We start from the raw sequence: 17,917 nt of genomic DNA on the forward strand, positions 1-17,917 counted from the left end.
GGTCCCTAGTGCTTTTGTTAACTTAGCCTCAGGCTGATTTTCCATTTGAATAGACTTAACAGCTCCTTGAATGGCTTTTATAAGGTCTTCAGGTATTTCAGTAGAAAGACAAACTCTCTGTAACTTTCTTCCTAATTTCTCCCAAGTAAGTAAATTTGGAGACTCTTGGTCACAAAACCAAGGACAATATTCACCTACAATCTTTAAGAATTGCAATAACTGAGTTTTCTTTATCTGTTTTCCTTTCTGATTAATTATACTGTCTAAAATAGTTAGATACATTTCCTTATCCGAAGAAGTAGAATTTCCCATTTTAAGTAAATTAACGTCTCTTTCCTTCAATATTTCCTGGTACTTTTGTGACTCAAATGTCATTTTTTCCTTTCTCTTATTTCTTATTTTCCTTATCCTCTTTATTACTTTTGTGACCCAAATGTCACCTCTTTCTTTTCTTTATTCTTTATTCCTTACTTTCCTTTATTTTCTCTTTATTTCTTTTCCTTATCTTCCTTTTTCTTTATTTCTTTCCCTTAATCTTTTTAGCGCGCGCTCCCACTCAATCTAACTAATTCAGAATGCCCCCCTCTTGGGCGCCAATTCTACCACGCGGCCTGCGCAGTGGTTTCATTAATGAGGTTCTGGCATTCAGTTAGTTAGAAGAGATCAAAATAAAACACACAGACAGTACCTTATTTTAATGCTAGGTCCGAGACGGCTCGGTCTCCCTGTTTCCCTGCCTCCAGCCGCTCAGCAGGGCAGCGAGGATTACTCTGGGCTAGCAGGAGAGAGAGAGAGCGAACACGCCGGGGATCAGCCTTTTATTTGGGGGAAACAAGAGATTCAGGGGAGAATTCCATCCAATGAAGGTTGAGGGGGGGCTGTACTCCAAGGTCAGGGTCAGTGATTGGGTCTCCAGGGTCAGTGGTTACGCACACCCCCACACGGATGGGCTCTCTCATCAGGAAAGGGTCGGGATAACTCCGACACAGCCAGAGTGCCTCAGGCCCTTAACGGGAGTCACCCAATCACGTGTCAGAATGGCTCCCCACAAGGAGCCACAAGCTGCAAGCTTCTTTTGACCTGTTCTTGGGAGTTACACAGCATCTTTTGTCTGAAAGTTTCAGTTGATTACAAGGGATTATTCTGAGTGAGCATGGGTGGGATCTATACAAAGAAGCACAGCAGTGGGTTCACTGGAGGTTTTACCTTTCAAGACCATTACCACAAGAAATAACTGGCAAGTTCCTAGGAGCAGCAATGTCAGATTTTGAATTTGAAGATCTTGAATTTCCCAGGTAGTAATTATCTTTATGACTTTCAAACTATGTAAAATGCTAAAATTCACAGCAATCTTTATTAGCGAGGCTTTGGGAGGGAAATAAAAGTAGGTGAAGTGAAGCTGAAGTTCTCTGAAAAAACAAAAAACAAAATTCATTTATATTAAAGATTCTGCAGACTGGTTGACCTTGGCTGAGTAGAATATCCTGACAGTGAAGAGATGGAATGTTTTAGGTTGAGAGCCAAAATTATCTTTGGCTATCCTAATCCTTTAAGTCATTTGCTTTCAACCTCTGTATCTGACCTAACATCCTCCTATTTAGGTAAAACTCTGAGAATATTTCACTAAGCTTAACAGACCTGTAGCCTCCACCAACCCTAAAGCTAAAAATGCTGTAACATCTCAAATCTATAGAAAAGATTTCTCCTCTTTGCTATAGTCCACCTACCTAAGACCCCCACCAAGTGTTTTGTAATGGTACTTTTGTTCTGTGGCTATAAAAGTTCACCTTTTCCATGGCCAAACACATCATTCAGGGTAAGTTGAATCCATGTTCCTGGGCAATGGTCACTCGAGTATATCTGTCTCAGAATGAATTATTTATTTCCTCTGGAATTATTTGATATTGACAATGCCATCACCTAAGAGAAGTATGAGAAGAGGTGACAGAGCCACAGGCTACAAAGGCCATACCTAGGAAAGGGTGGTGGTAGAGGCAGGCTGTGGCTGACAAGAATCATAAGCCACTTCCCTACTCTCTTCACACCGTGGCTTGTGGACTTCCTAAAGTGTAGTACATGGGGCTGAAAACTTCTATTTGGATACTGATGAGAGGGGAAGGATCAAGGATTTGGTTATATATAAGGGCACACAGAGCTCAGACCACATTACACATTTACCTCTCGAATCTTTATTTTAGATAAATTTGGGCTCATAACAAAAAGCCTATAACTTAATACACACCAGCATTTGCCATTTATTTTGATGGACTCACATGGGAAAATCCAAGCAAGGGAGTGTAATGAAATCCCAATGAGAGTTGGTCTTTGACTCACAAAAAATCCAGTTGATTTAACGTAAAAGATATGAAGTCCAAGTGGATTACAGGATACATGAGCCCCAAAAATGGCAGGACGGGCTTGCCACATTTTCCATATTCAGCTTCCTATCCTTTTATCTCCATCCTGCAACAATTGCCCATCAGACCTCAAGAAAATAAGATGCATCACCATCTCATGCTCAGTAGTATTTTCGATATAAATAGCTTAGTTCTGCCTGCTGTGCATCTGGGGAGTTGATGGAAACACAATAATGCCAAGGCCATTTAGGGTAGAACTAAGGAAAGATTAAGGAGGGTGAAAAGCAGAGCTCTCTGAGAAGGGCAAAACCCCAAAGCATCAATTCCAAGTGAGCCAGAAAAACTTCTACTTGAGCCAGCTCAAAATCTGTGTTAATTTTCCATTGCTCTGACAAAATACTTGAGATGATAATTAACTTAAAAGGAAGAAAGGTTTATTTTACCCTACAGTTTCAGTTCATGGTCTCTTGGCTCCAATGCTTTTCAGTCTGTGGCAAGACAGAATATCACAGCAGAAAAGCACTGTTCACCTCATGGTGGCCAGGACATGACACAGAGGGAGGGGTAGGGACCAAGGGTCCCCATATCCCATTCAAGGGCATGCTCCCAATGACCTAACTTCCTTCCATAAGATCCTTCCTTCTAAAGGTTCCACCACCTCCCAATAGTTCCACAGGCTGGTGACCAAGACTTTAGTACACAGGTGTTTCAGGGACATTTAAGATCCAAACCCTAACAAAACCACAGGCCCCTGAGTCCCCTTTCCTTTTCACACAGTAGTACAGATTACAATGATGCACTAGACTCATCCCCTATGACCTGCAGTCACTTCCTGTGAGAGGAATCCACTTCTCCATCCCTGACACTGGGTTTAAGATTGAATTTGTTTTGGCCAGTGGATGTATGTGCCACTGTATTTCACCAGCTGCTTTTTTCCTTCCCTCTGTGAGAATGGTGAGTTCCAGGCAGAAACTGCCTTTCAGCCTGTGTTCTGGAATGAGAAGACACAGGGAGCAGGACCTCAGTCAACCATGCACAACCAGTGAAAGGCAATGTGGATTTAAAGAAAACATGACGGTCCTCACCCAAGAACCTAGGTGTTCCTGCAGCATAATCTTGTGAGTGTGTGTGTGTGTGTGTGTGTGTGTGTGTGTGTGTGGCGGGAGTGCTGGGGATTGAACCTAGGGCCTTGTGAATGCGAGGCAAGCACTCTACCAACTGAGCTATATCCCCAGCCTACCTGCAGCATAATCTAACAAAAGCTAACTAATGTGCTGGGGGTCACAGACTTAGTGCTCACAGCAAGTGAAGCAGAGTATGTGGTAAGACCATGGGATGACCAGGTTGTGGTAGCTGGGATGGAAGCACAGTGTAAGGGTAGATTCCAGTATTAAACTTAGTTATATGAGTTAAAATTAAAAAGGCTGCTGATTTGGTTAGCCACCACAGGGCTAATATTTACTACCTGAAAGGTTAAGAAACATACAGGTAAAAATGAAAAATACAGGACTGGGGATGTAGCTCAAGTGGTAGTGTGCTTGCCTGGCAAGCGTGCGGCTGGGGTTCGATCCTTAGCACCACATACAAAAAAACAAAAACAAAAACAAAAAACAAAGATGTTGTGTCTGCCGAAAACTAAACTAAATAAATAAATAAATAAATATTTTAAAAAACTCTCTCTTAAAAAAAAATGAAAAATACAATGACCCAACTGTTTTTCATAATTGTTTTAGAGATCTCCTAGGAATCTTTAGTTCAGAAGGAACAATGCTTTAAACTCTGGGTCCTCCCTACCCAGGTCTTTTCTTAGAATGAAAGGAAATTATTTTTTATTTTAAAAGTTCTCTCTAAAATTCCCGAGTTAGATTCTCAAGCTTCAATATAATCTGCAACACTGATCAAATGTAATCATCAGTCTTTAAAGTGACTTCTATACAGATGGGGATTAGCAAGGGCATAAACTGATTCCATGGAGCATTTCATTTAATTGATTTTATCATAACTGTATTAGGTCCGATCCCAGGAAAAAAGAAATAGCCTTGTTATAGAGAACCACAGATTATGGCAGCTTTAATTTAGGTTAGATTTTTCATATAGGTGAACTGTAAATATCTGAGTATTACAAGAGCTGACTACATACTTTCAAGCTTTTATTTCCTGTCAAAGGATTTGATATTTTGCTCTCTTATAATTAAGAAGAAAGGATTACTTATCTCAAATCAATTCTAACAGAAAATTGTATAATCCCAGGAATATGGGGCAATACTCCTTTTTAACCTACTAGTAGCATTTCCAACAAAGGATACATCAGTGCTTCTATGAAAGCACATGGGATATAAATCAGACTTGACTTCAGACTACGTATAAGGCCCTTTTTGATTACAAACAGTAACAGCGACAACTTGTTTCTTTTTTTCCTCTTTATTCACAAGTTGATTGTTAATGAGAAAACACACAGGGTAAGATTAACATTGCAACTTGGATCTTCAGTCTTGTTTTTCTAACCCAAATACTGATAACATTCTGTCCTCTCCCTTCTTTTGTGCCTTCAGAGTCCTTTCTAAAAGGAAATACACTGCCTGGCATTCTATATAATTCCCAAGTTCCAGGGGAAAAATGAAACAGATAAAGTGATATCTAAGAACACTGAGAACTATAGCTTCAAAAACAAGACAATAACTCAGATTTTCTTGCTTTAATTATTCTTTACATTGCCACAGTAAAATATAAAATGAAGTCCAACAGAGTACTGATACTCAATAAATGACCTATGACTTTCACATTAATGGGGCTATCAATAATAAACCGATCAATGAAGTAACTGGAACAAAGCTCAAATATAAAAATTGATTCACTATTCTATTATACAGTATTGAAACCACCATAATAACATTTAAACACCCAGAAAGTTTGAAGTAACATTAAATAATAACTGGTAACTCCAAAATACCGCAACATCTTTAAGTGCCTTCTGAATGACCAAAAACAGATATAATTAATTTTGTTCAGTATAATGTCAGTGAAGTTTTTTTTTTTACACAGAACTATATAGTTTTTAAAAACTGGTAACCCATGTAAGATACACATTAAACCCTTAAGTGACTAAACTGTTCAATAAATAGAACTCCACACTGCTTTGCTGTTACGGACTAATGAGCTTATAATTAAGGAAACCTTTTTAAGAAATTCTAGTCTATAGAATGACATGTTCAATGTTTGACCCAATTAACTTTCAGGCAAAAACCTGATTCCTTTATAAGACATTTAATTCCTCTGAATACCACTTTTAAGGGACTTGACTTGAATTTTGTCAAAATAAATCACTAGTAATGTGTGGCCCTCCAATCTACGGGTTCTCCATGATCTCAGTTCAGTGTGAGCCAGCACACTGACTTTTCCATGAGTTCTCCACAGCACCAACTTTAAGACTTTTCCACAAAGCATCCTGCCCTTCTCTAGATTTTTGGTAGAGTGTAAAGTTAATAATGGCATGTGGTGTTCCTTAGCATAACCTGCCAAAATGTGATGATTTCCTTGGAAGAAAAGCCATGGGCTGCGATCACACGTCTGAGTTGACAGACATCCAAATGGATTCTATATAAAAAGAAAAGGTTTGTGTCTTCTGGAATATGAATGTCCACTTTTAACAAATTCAAACAGATCCCGACATAAACATCTTCGAACTTGATGGGTTTTACATGACCCATCATTTCATAGATCCTTGGCACCAAATCTCTGGACATTATATAACCCAGCCCACTGCAGTAGGGAGGGAACACCTTGAAAGGATACTCCTGGTATGAAATATGGTTTTTCTGGTAAAATCCTCTGTAGGAGTAATTATCAATGAGAGGATAACCTGTGAAAAACTTCTCTGAGTGGTTTAAATTTAAAAGATACTTCACTAAATTACCAGTATTGATGAAAACGTCAGTGTCTGTCTTCATGATGTACTTGGCATTGGGGCAAAACTCAGTTACCCACCTGAACGCCATAATGGTTTTCAAGGTCAGGTTGTTATATGTGTCTAAAAAATCTTGTCGTATTATGTCACCATAAAGAAGGTGCTCATCTTCTAAGGACAACGCTAACATTTTGTCTTCCCTTTCAGCTTGCTGGCCTAGTAAGAAAAATGTAAGAACCTCATATCCCCACCAAGACTTCTTTTCACCCCAAGTAACCCTAATGGCCTGCCTGGCTTTCACATCTGAGGGGTGCGAGGTCACTAGGATGACCAGAAATGGGTTTTGATGAGAGCAGTTTGAATGCTCTCGAAGTGTAAAGCGAAAGTCTTGTCTATAAATTGGCTCATACTCATAGAAGTACATCCAGTTCACACGCTCTATCACGTTATAGTGGGGAAGGCTGAGGTACCACATCACGAGGAAACTCAGGAGAGAGAGCAGCAGAAGGCTCCATTTGAGGGATCTCAGTGACATCCTACTGGGAAGGGCAGTTAAGAGAGTCAGGGCCATCCACAGCAGCTGGGAAGGACGTAAGGCACAGGTTCTAGAAGATTTATAAAAAGTTGGGTTAGCACTCCACCATTCAAAACATATTTTCAATTGGTATTTGAGAACAAAGGATGCAAAGCAAAACCCCAAATCCTGACTTGAATGAATCTACTTAACTTCATTTAACTATAAGCAAACGATACCAACAATCAAAAGTGTACTTTTATGAAATATGATTTTTTTCTTAGATGCCTGGAAGGACAGAAAGAGATGAGTAATGGTAAGTTTAAAAATTAATCTACAATAAAAACAAATGAAATTGTGTTTCTTCTTTTTTTGCTGCCATGGAAAAGAAAATGCAGTAAAGGATTTAACGCAAGGATGATTACTAGCAACATGTCCAAATAAACCAAGGGTCTTTCTCAGCTGTATGATCTGATTCTACCAAATCTGGAGTAAGGAAAACCCTATGGCAAAAATTATTTTATTTATTTAATTTGTTCTTTTGGCAATAATTATTAATGGTGGCCACTGATGTGGGGGATCAGATAAAGGTGGAGACTTCACCTGGAAGGTGACACAAATACAATAACTTTCTCTTGATTTTTTTTTTTAAATTCAGACTATGAAACAGCTTTTACTTGCCCCAAATAACACCCCATCCCTCTTTTACTCAATGCTCAAGTCTAGAAGCAAGTGTGTAATTAAAAGTCTATCTTTATACTGCCACTCTCCCTCCTTGGTTGTGTCTCAATTTCCTGTGCCTTTTGTATGTTGGGAAATGGTCTGGGTGTCACTGCTGCTCATAATTAGAAACCACTGAAAATCCCCAATGAAACACCCAGGGGAAAAAGTCTGTCTTTAGTATTGAGTCTTCACGTTTCCCATTCTAGTCTATTTAGGAATCACACAAGAGATCAGAATCATGCAAGGGAACACTTCTAAGAACACTTGCTTTTACCAAAAGTCCAGTTGAGACAAGGAAACAGAGCTATGTGATTCAGCACCTTCAGACTGGCTTTCGCTCTGCTCCAGACCCCACAGGGCTTTTGTGCGCCTATGGACGGCCCAAGGTCAAGAGTGCCTAAATGTTCACTGGACATGGTCTATGTCAACAGATTGCACCAAACACTAATGAGACCAAAGGAAGAGAGGAAGAAAAGAAAATCCCAAGGCAACAGTTCAACATGGCAGGAGAGTACAGTACAGACTGCTTCCATCAAATGCTAAGGAATTTCAGTGAAAGGGGCAGATTGATAACATGAGAAGGAAAAGGCTGAGGAGGCTTCTCATAGCTGTCCCTTCACCAACAATTATCTAGGCAATGGTTCCTGGGAATTCAGAATTTGCTGCAGAGGATGAACATTAATGTCAAAGGTTCTACCTTGGAATGACCTTAGGGTGTCTGAACACACAGCTTTTCTGCCTCTTCATACATATGAGTATGACCAGATCTTAACACGCCTTGCCTTCTCCATGAGGCCACACTCACTTGCCCTGATTACTTCTGGACCCAATAATCTTTTCTATTTTTATTGCTTTCTACATCTGAAGTCACACAATGTAATGGAATGGTTCAGTAAACTGTCCCCAGTTTGGTCGCATGTATATATATGTGTCTTGTCTTCTCACTTACATTCTACTGTCTTTCTTGGCAAAAACAATTTTTCTCAAGAGTCAAAGCAGAAGATAGAGGAAGGCCCACAGAAAAGAGTGCAGTGGACACTGGCATACTGTTTGCATTTGAATAAGAATACCATTGTAGGTCTGTCCATCCAACTCCCATCGTCCTCTAATCCCTTAATAGCCCTAAACAGTACATGAAAGAAACAGGAAAAGGATAGTTTTAGAATGAAAATCTTAGACGTAATTAACACTATGTTTACATGTTTTTTTCCTCACTTGTCTACTCACTGCATGACCCTTAGGGGCAACCTTTACATTTCAGCCACTGACAACTTACACATTTATTACAATAGTTGTAAAATGCCAGTCTTATGTCTCAATCTAACAGATCAGCATACAACAACAAATTTCATATAAACAAGAGGAACGTGTTCTAAGGCACACCATTTTATAGTTGCACATGGGCAATGGAGGCCCTGTTACTCTTCAATAATGGGAAGAACTAAAAACAGCAAGTCTTATTACAAAAAGTTATTTTTATACATTCTATAACCCATAGTTTCTGAAAGTAAAAAGGTGACAATGGTTATGATATTCACTGTGTATGGGCTCACGAAGAAAATAAACAAGCAGAAAAAGAGAAGTTACCCAACCCCAAAGTGGGAAAAGATCAGACTTTCAGTCACCGACAACACAGGTGGCTCTGAAGGCAGAAAGACCAGAGTCCACACTCCAGCTCTGTCCTTTACCAACCAGGGCAGTGAGGTTTGTTATGATCCTTTCAGAGCCTTGGGTTTCTTGTCCCCCAGCTGGAGCCATCAGTACAGTACAAAGGAATGATAATACATGCAAGGCCTCTGGGCTGTGTTAGGTGTCCATCAACAAAGACCCGCGCTCAGCTGCTGTTCCCCGGTTGGCACCTATGCCATCCTATCTGTGTTCTCTAAATTGATTTTTATTGTCAAAAGGGATTCTAAAGAAATAATCTTGAAAAATCTATATTACTACTTGTTCACAGAATTCACAGTTGATGGTATCATCATGCCAAAAGGACATGAGTACAGACTCAAGACTTAAATACGTATCTAGGGGTTGGGGATTTGCTCAGAGGTAGGCTGCATTGCACAAGGCCCTGGGTTTTTCCCCTAGTACTGAGGCAAAAAGAAAACACCTGTATCTACATTCTCTCATCCCCTGGTATCTTCTGTCACACTGTCTCACTTCTTTGATAAAGAACCAAGGTCACTAAAAGAAGTACAATTGGCAACTACAGTGAGACACTCTATTTGTGTCTACTCTTTCTCTGTTCCATAATCAAATTCACAGAAAGCAGCGCTGATGTGCATATGCCAATTACCCCTTTGCAGCCCACTCCTGCCCCTTCAGTATCTCTCCGTTCATGAAAACTCAAAACTCAAGACATGTTAATACACCGACAAGCAGCAAGGCACAATTGAGTGTGCTTATATCTTTTTTTTTTTTTTTTTTTCCCTGCTGGTCAAGTTTAAAACCAGAGGAGGATATGAGACATGGGGAGGCGCTGACATATATCACTCCTTATACCGAAAACATACTCCACAGGCACTAAAGAGTCAAAGATGGGAGAAAAATAAACACCAAAAGAAAATATGGAATTCTCAAAGATTAATACAAAGATAAACACGAAAAGAAATGGCCAAAGTGGCAATTCTCAAAAGAAGAATGCAAATGGTTACTAAAGTAAGAAAAGATGTTTGTGATAGTTTGTATATTGAATGTGTCCCAAAGCGTCATGTGTTAAAAGCTTGGTCCCCAAACTTTAGTAGGTGGGGCCTAGTGGAAAAAAGTCAGGGGGCCTGGCCTGGAAGGAGATTCTGCAACCCCTGCCCCTCCCGTCTCTGCTTGCTTCCTGGTTGCCCTGAGGTAAACAGGCTTCCTCTGTCGCTGTTCCTGCCATGATGTATGTGCTGCCTCACTACCAGCTCAAAACCAACAGTCAGACGACCATGGACTGAAACCTCTGTAACTGTGAGCCAAAATACTACCCCTCTTATTTTGGTAACAGAGATTGAACCTAGGAATACTTAACCACTGAGCCAGCACTCTTTTTTTTTTTTTTTTTTTTTGAATCACGACCTCGCTAAGTTGCTGAGGCTGGCTTTGAACTTGCGCTTCTCTTGCCTCAGCCTCCAAAGGTGTGGAATTACAGGCAGGTGCCACATTGCTGGCAAACCTTTCCTTCTTAAAAGTTAATTATCCCAGGTATTCTGTCAGTGATGGAAAGCTAACACAATGTTCAAATACAAGAAGAAATATGCTCACAAAAAATTCCAAACTAGCGCATTTAAAAAAAAAATACTAAATAGCATGCATGGGGGGAAAGAAATTCTTGTGGACATTCTCATCATGTTCTGTCTAGAGGGAAATTTAAAAACATTTATTATAACCTTAAAAATTTTCATTTTTTATGGATATATTTGTTTTTATTTATGGTGTACAGTGTTGTAATTCAATACATGGAGAAAATGTGTAATGATCAGATCAGGGTTAAAGGCATTTTCTACCTCCTCAAATATTAGCATTTCTATAGGCTAGGAACCTTCAAATTCTTCTCTTCATTTATTTTGAAATGTATGATTAATTGTTATAAACTATACTTACCCCACTATGCTATAAGACATTAGAGCTATTCCCCTTTCTAATTATACTTTGGTACCTATTATTCACCTTCTTTCTATCTTCCTCCCTTCTACTCTTCCCTTTTTCTAGTCACCTCTCTTCTACTCTCTACTTGTGTGTGACCAACTTTTTTAGCTTCCACTCATGAGTAAGAACATGCAGTATTTGTCTTTCTAAGCTTGGCTTCTTTCACCTAACTTAATGCCCGCCAGTTCCATTCATGTTGCCTCAAATGACAGGGTTTCATCCTTTTTATGGCTGAATAATATTTCACTGTGTACATGTACCACATTATTTTTATCTATTCATCCACTGATGGACTTCTTGGTTAGTTTCTTGGCTAATGTAAACAGTGTTATAATAAATAGGCAGGTATCTCTTTGCCTTTGGATATACTGAGAATTAGTATTGCTGAATCATGCCTAAATAAAAACAAAGCCCCAAACCTGGATTTAATGCCTACATGACTCAAAGTTCCACTGAATGGTAATGAACTTAAGCTAGAAGTTAGGATCCTGACTTTTATCTTGTCCTGGTTTTCCCCTAAATCTGTGATCATGTATAATTCATGACATTTTTATTAGTTACTATTCCCCATTATTTCAGTACATATTATTTCAACACAAGAATAATTTTAAAAACCCATTTAAAACACTATAATCTCATAATGTCTCTCTTATACACACATACATGAATAGGTTAAACAGTTTATAAAGTGTTAAAATAAAGTTATTCCCCCCGGAAATAATCCTGTATGGTAGGTGAGATGGTTTTATTAATAATTATTTTGTAGATGAATTTTAGAGAATTCATATGAAAAGAAAATGAAATAAAGACATCTTAAAACAGACTAGGACTTATAAAGCCCTCATTTTCTTGCTCAAATAAGTCCTTTTTGAAAAAAAATATCTTAATTTTTTAGTTGTAGATGGACAGTACCTTTATTTGTTTATCTTTATGTGGGGCTGAGGCTTGAACCCAGTGCCTCACACATGCTAGGCAAGTGCTCTACCACTGAGCCATAGTTCTAGCCCTAATTAAGTCCTTTAATATGAAGAAAAACTGAACTTTGGGAAAGAATGGAATGTCAGAACAATAAATTATTAAAAGATACTGAAAATTAATAACTATAGACAACAAGGAAGAGAACAAGAGAACAAAACCAAATTTATTTCCACATGGTTAAAAAAAAATGAAGTCAAAGTCAAAAACGATATTGTGTCTGCAAAAAAAGATGTTTCAGAGGAAAACTAAAATATACTAACACACTGGCCGACCCAGGAGGAATAAGGAGATACTGATAAGCCTTAACATTTTGCTTAAAAAATTCACTTAAGAACGTGTATTAAGCTGGGCCTGGTGGTACACACCTATAATTCCCAGCAACTCAGGAGGCTGAGGCAGGAGGATTAAAAGTTTGAGGCTAATCTCAGGAACTCAGCAGGACCCAGTTTCAAAATAAAATGAGCTGTGGGTATAGCTCAGTGGTAGAGAATTATGGGTTCAATCTCCAGTATCATAGGGAGAAAAAAAAAGAATGCATATTAACCTTCAGATTGACCATTGAAGGAATGAATTCGGAATATATGCCTTCTAAACTGAGAAAAGAAACAAAGCAAGTTATCTATTTAATGGAAGATAGGAAAAAAAGGAAAAAAAACCGGAGAAAATGCACGGCCAATGGAATACAAAAGATGACAGAAGTAAATTTAAATATATTGTTAACTAAGGTAAATAACTCACCTACTAAAAAGGAGGTCTTCACAGACTGGCTTAAAATTCTGCTATAAACTGCTTATAAGACACACACCTAAAACAAAATAACACAAAATGTTTAAATATTAGGAAAAAGAAAAGAATATTATCAGCTGAAAATGCCAACCAAGAGAAGGCTGCTATAGTTAAGTTTTAACATCACATATGTATTTTTTAAAATTTTTATTTGTTTTTTTTTTAGTTATACATGACAGCAGAATGTATCTTGATGTATCGTATATACATGGATAATAACTTCCCATTTTTGTGGTTGTACATGATTTAACATCACATATTCTAATTGAATGGCAACAAAGGGAATTATGTTCCTAATAGAAGGAACTATCCAAAAAGATAATTTACCAATCAAGAAGCTATGTAACCATGGGGTTGTGGCTTGGTGGCAGAGTGCTCACCTAGCACACATGAGGCACTGGGTTCAAACCTCAGCACCACATAAAAATGAAATAAAGCTATTGTGTCCACCTACAATTAAAAAATAAATACTTTAAAAAAAGAAGCTATGTAACCATAAAAATAGCACCAAAATATATCAAGCAAAACCTGAAAAGTTTGTGTATAAATGGAAAAAAAAAAAAAGGAAAATAAAATTTGAGGCCAGGCTGGCCCAGGTTCTATCACTCTAACCACCAAAGGGTTTGGAAAAAAAAAAAAAAAAAAAGAATGGGGCTGATTACCAACATAACTATATTTTAGAGTTCATTAGGCTGGGTATGGTGGTTTACACCAATAATCCCAGCGACTTGGGAGGCCAAGGCAGGAGGATTACCATGTTTGAGGCCAGTATGGGCAATTTAGCAAGACCCTGCCTTAAAATAAGAATAAAATGGGCTGGGGACATAGCTCTGTGGTAGAGTACCCTGGGCTCAATCCCCAGCATGGGGTGGATGAGGGGGCAGGGAGAAGTAATTAGGTCAGGGGCTGCACTCTCATGAAGATATTAACACAGCTCCCCTGACAGTGGGAAGAGTGAACTGTTACTCCTCAGTCCCTCTTACACATCTACTCCTTCTGTACATGTCCATTTCCACTTCCACTTTCCTGCCACACAATAGATCAAAATATGGCCCTCCTTAGAAGCCAAGCAGATGCTGGCATCACGTTCTTGGACTTCCAAAACCATGAGCTAAATACATATTTTCTTTTAAGTGTTGTCCAGTCTCTTGGAAAAAGGTTTAAGACCCTAAGTAACTGATATATTAAGCAAACGAAAATTAAGAATGTGTTTCAAATAATATTATTAATAATCTTGATCTAATAGAATTATTTAGCATCTTTCTTTTAATAAAAAGAAAAGAAATACAGTAGGCCATCCATACCCATGGGTGCCACATGTATACAACCAACTGCAGATAGTAAATATTAGGAAAAATGTCTGTGCCAAACATGCATAGGCTTATTCTCTTTGCCATTATTCCCTAAACAGAGTCTAACAACTATATATGCTGTATGAGGTAATACAATTTACAAATTATTTAAAGTATACAGAAGGATATGTATAAGTTACATATAAATACCATACTATTTCATATATGGGCCTTGAGCATCAGAGGACTTTGGTGTCCACAGGAGCCCTCGAACCAATCCCTCACAGATACTGAGAGACTACTATTATTTTTTTCAAAGACTGTATAAAACATTTATCAAAAAACTGGTATCAGATTACACAGACCACTCAATAGTTCTAAAAACACAACTGAATATAGGCTACATTCTGTAATCACAATATAATTACAAATCAACAACAAAAATGTATGAAAAAACATTTTAAAAATTTGTTTAGGGCCTGGGATGTAGCTCAGTGATAAATCACTTGCCTAGCATGCATGAGGCCCTGGATTCAATCCTTAGCACTGTAGAAAAAAAGTTTTGGTTAGAAACTTAAAATAATCACACACATAATTTTGGTTTAGCCCACAAATTTAAAGAGACTATTACACTGTAAATTATTTCAGATTTTCTGCAAATGAATGGTGACAATGCAGTATATCTCAATGAAGCAGATATTACACCAATCTTTAACTTGAAAATTATTGATGAGGTGGGGAGACAAGTATTTTTTTTCCTGGTTTTAAAGAATGATCTACAGACGAATAGACAAAGGAAAATGAAAGGAAGGAATGAGGGAAGGAATAGGAAAAGTCAGTGGGATAAATCTGACCTAACTTTCCTATGTATGTGTACGAATTTATGACAGTGAATCATACCATCATGCACATTCACAAGACACTAATTTTTAAAAAATCTGTAAGTATACAGCAGAAAGATTAGTAGAACCGAGGGAACAGAACAGGAGGATGGGAGAGGAAGGAAGTACTCGAGACTGAATTAGAACAAATTATATTCTGTGATTTTATAACTATATTGTAGTATGTTCTATTATCATATATAACTAAAAAAAATTTAGAAAGAATGATATAATGGGAACAGGGGTGCACACCTGTAATCCTAGCTGTTTAGGAGGGCTAAAGCAGGAGGATTGCAAGTTCAAGGTCAACAGCAACTTAGTGAGACCCTATCTCAAAATAAAAATTAACAGAGCTGGGGACATAGCTCAGTGGTAGTGCACCCCTGGGATTCAATTCCTAGTACTGCAAAAATCATCATCACATCATCATCATTACTTGTATTTTAAGGGAAGCAAACAGGTTTGGTTGAAAAAGGAAAAACTTTTATAGAAGATGGAATGACAGAACAAAACTGTCTCATTTTGCAACATCTCATGAAATTACAGATTCAGTGCTGATTATTAATCAGTGTTTTGATCATCAAATTCAGGACTGATGAAGAAATAAACATCTGTGTAGTACCAAAGGAATAGCACAAATATTACATTTTTTTTGATGCAAGGAACGAAAAGATATAAACTTTACATTGTAGGATGAGGGTGTCATAACTCTAACTCGATGATCAATCTTAACATTATCAATGGTGGAAAAATACATATTATCTGTCTCCTACTGAGATAAAATGTGAACAATATTACTTGTCATGTATCCTAGTTGAAAATATTTGATTGAAATCTAATCAAGTTTTACAAGAAATACAAAAGAAAAGAACTACATAAAGAAATATATAAGAAATACATAAGCAAAGAAATACCACGAGAAAACAATCAAGGGAATCTAGGAGGTAGGGTTTTAGGAGAAAATGAGCTAGTTTCTTCAGCTAGTAGTGCCATGAAAAAAGTAACAGTTCCAGATTAAAAGAGATCCAGGGACAGACACAGTTGCAATGTATGGCCTTGGCCTGGATCCTGCAGAAATTAAAGACAACCTAGACATTAGGTGATACAAGAAGAATTATTTTGTTAAGTGAAATAATGTCAACTGGCTATAAAAAAATTCTTGAATAAAGACAATGTGGCATGGCCACACAATTGGATATTACTCACCTGAAGAAGAAACAAAGTTCTAATACATGCCACAACAAATATTAGTTGTAGAATTCTTAAATGCATGTGTCTAAAAACCCTTACGCTATAATGTATGACTCACTTTAAATATTCAGAAAGGGAAAAATTATGGGGAGGGGATACTAGGGATTGATCCCTAGGGCATCTACCATTGACATACATCCCCAGACTTTTTATTTTTCATTTTGAGACAGGGTCTCACTAAGTTGTTAGGGCTAACTTTAAACTTGTAATCCTCCTGCCTTAACCTCCTGAGCTGTTGGGATTACAGGTGTGCACTACAGTGCCTGGCCAAGAAGAGAAAATCTATAAAAACTAGGTCAATAATTGCCTGGTATGGAACTGGGGTTGATTGCAAATGGGCATAGGGGATAATGACATTTTAAAATTGTGTTGTGGCAATGACTGAGAATGTTTAAATTCAGTAAACATTACTGACCTGCTCACTTAAAATAATTTTATGGTCATGTCAACTATACATCAATGAAACTGTTAAAAATAGTAAACTTAAAATTGTTTTTAAGAGTCAAACACTGATGAATTTAGGAGTAGGATGTCAAGAACCTCTGTGTACTTTAAAATAATTCAGTAATAATAATAAAAAGAATTAAGAAAGACAAAAATTTCCTCTCACATTTCTGTTGGCATACAAAATGCAAACCTCCAATGGAGGACAATGGAAGTACGTACTCAAATTACAACACATTCACCCCTTTCATTAGTAATTTTGACTCAGAAATTTATTTCAGACGCAACTGCATATGTCCAAAATGATGTGTGTATGTAAGATTACTCACTGTGATACTGCTATAGCAAATAATTAGGAAAACCCCAGAGATTTGTCATATCTTACACCAACTATGCCTTGTACATCCTTACAACTGTATAGCTGTTTTAAAGAAAAAGACAAGAATAAAGACTGACATGGGAAGATTTCTAAAATATATTAAGGGAAGTGAGATATGGAACAATGTTTATAATATGTTAATTTTTATGTCAGAAAGGAAGAGAAAATAAAAAATATTTATGTGTGCATGAGAAAAATGATAGAAAGACACACAAGGTGGGGAGGGAGGAATGGGTGGATTAGGAAAGGGACGAGGGCAAGACCCTTTAATGTAACACCTTTTTATATTATTTTGACTCTGAAACTATTTGCTACGTATAAATACACCAGCATAACTTAATCAGTCCTTATAGAAATTTAATGACCTTCTAAAGATAAGCAGTTCTTAAAAAAATAGAATTACCTTTTATTTTTATATTCATTTCACATTTATTGGTATATAATTTTACATACAGTAAAATTTACCCCCACCTTTTTTTAGGAATACCCTTTTTTTAAGTATACCCTTTTTATCCTGCTGTTTTGTAAGTTTTTAGTCACATAACCACCAGCACAACAAGACAGAAAAAGTTTCATCTCAAAATTCTACTTTGTGTTGCCTTGTAAGAAAGTCTTCCTCCCATCCCCAGGCAACCACTAATCTGTTTTGTTTTGCTTTTCTGCCGCTACAATGTCACATCGATGGAATCACATAGTATCCAGTATACAATCAATCATACAGTAGGCAGACTTCTAAGTCTGGATTCTTTAATTACCAGAAAAAGACAAATTGAAAATAAGTGAG

The 17,917-nt window shown here is 37.5% G+C and overlaps 1 protein-coding gene across 7 annotated transcripts in view; it reads right to left on the minus strand.

Moving 5' to 3' along the window:
* Positions 1-4,133: 4,133 nt before the first annotated feature.
* Positions 4,134-17,917, minus strand: part of B3GALNT1 (beta-1,3-N-acetylgalactosaminyltransferase 1 (Globoside blood group)) — a 30,892-nt gene continuing 17,108 nt past the window's right edge. For all 7 annotated transcript variants that reach the window (XM_081301452.1, XM_081301448.1, XM_081301453.1 and 4 more), the window contains 2 exons: positions 12,839-12,905; positions 4,134-6,866 (listed from right to left, as the gene is read on the minus strand). In XM_081301452.1, the coding sequence (XP_081157578.1) occupies positions 5,837-6,832 (996 nt within the window). In that variant the 5' untranslated portion in view covers positions 6,833-6,866; positions 12,839-12,905 and the 3' untranslated portion in view covers positions 4,134-5,836. The remainder of the gene's footprint in view (positions 6,867-12,838; positions 12,906-17,917) is intronic.

Source organism: Spermophilus citellus, assembly GCF_964194105.1.
Source record: "Spermophilus citellus genome assembly, chromosome: 7".
NCBI lineage: Eukaryota > Metazoa > Chordata > Mammalia > Rodentia > Sciuridae > Spermophilus > Spermophilus citellus.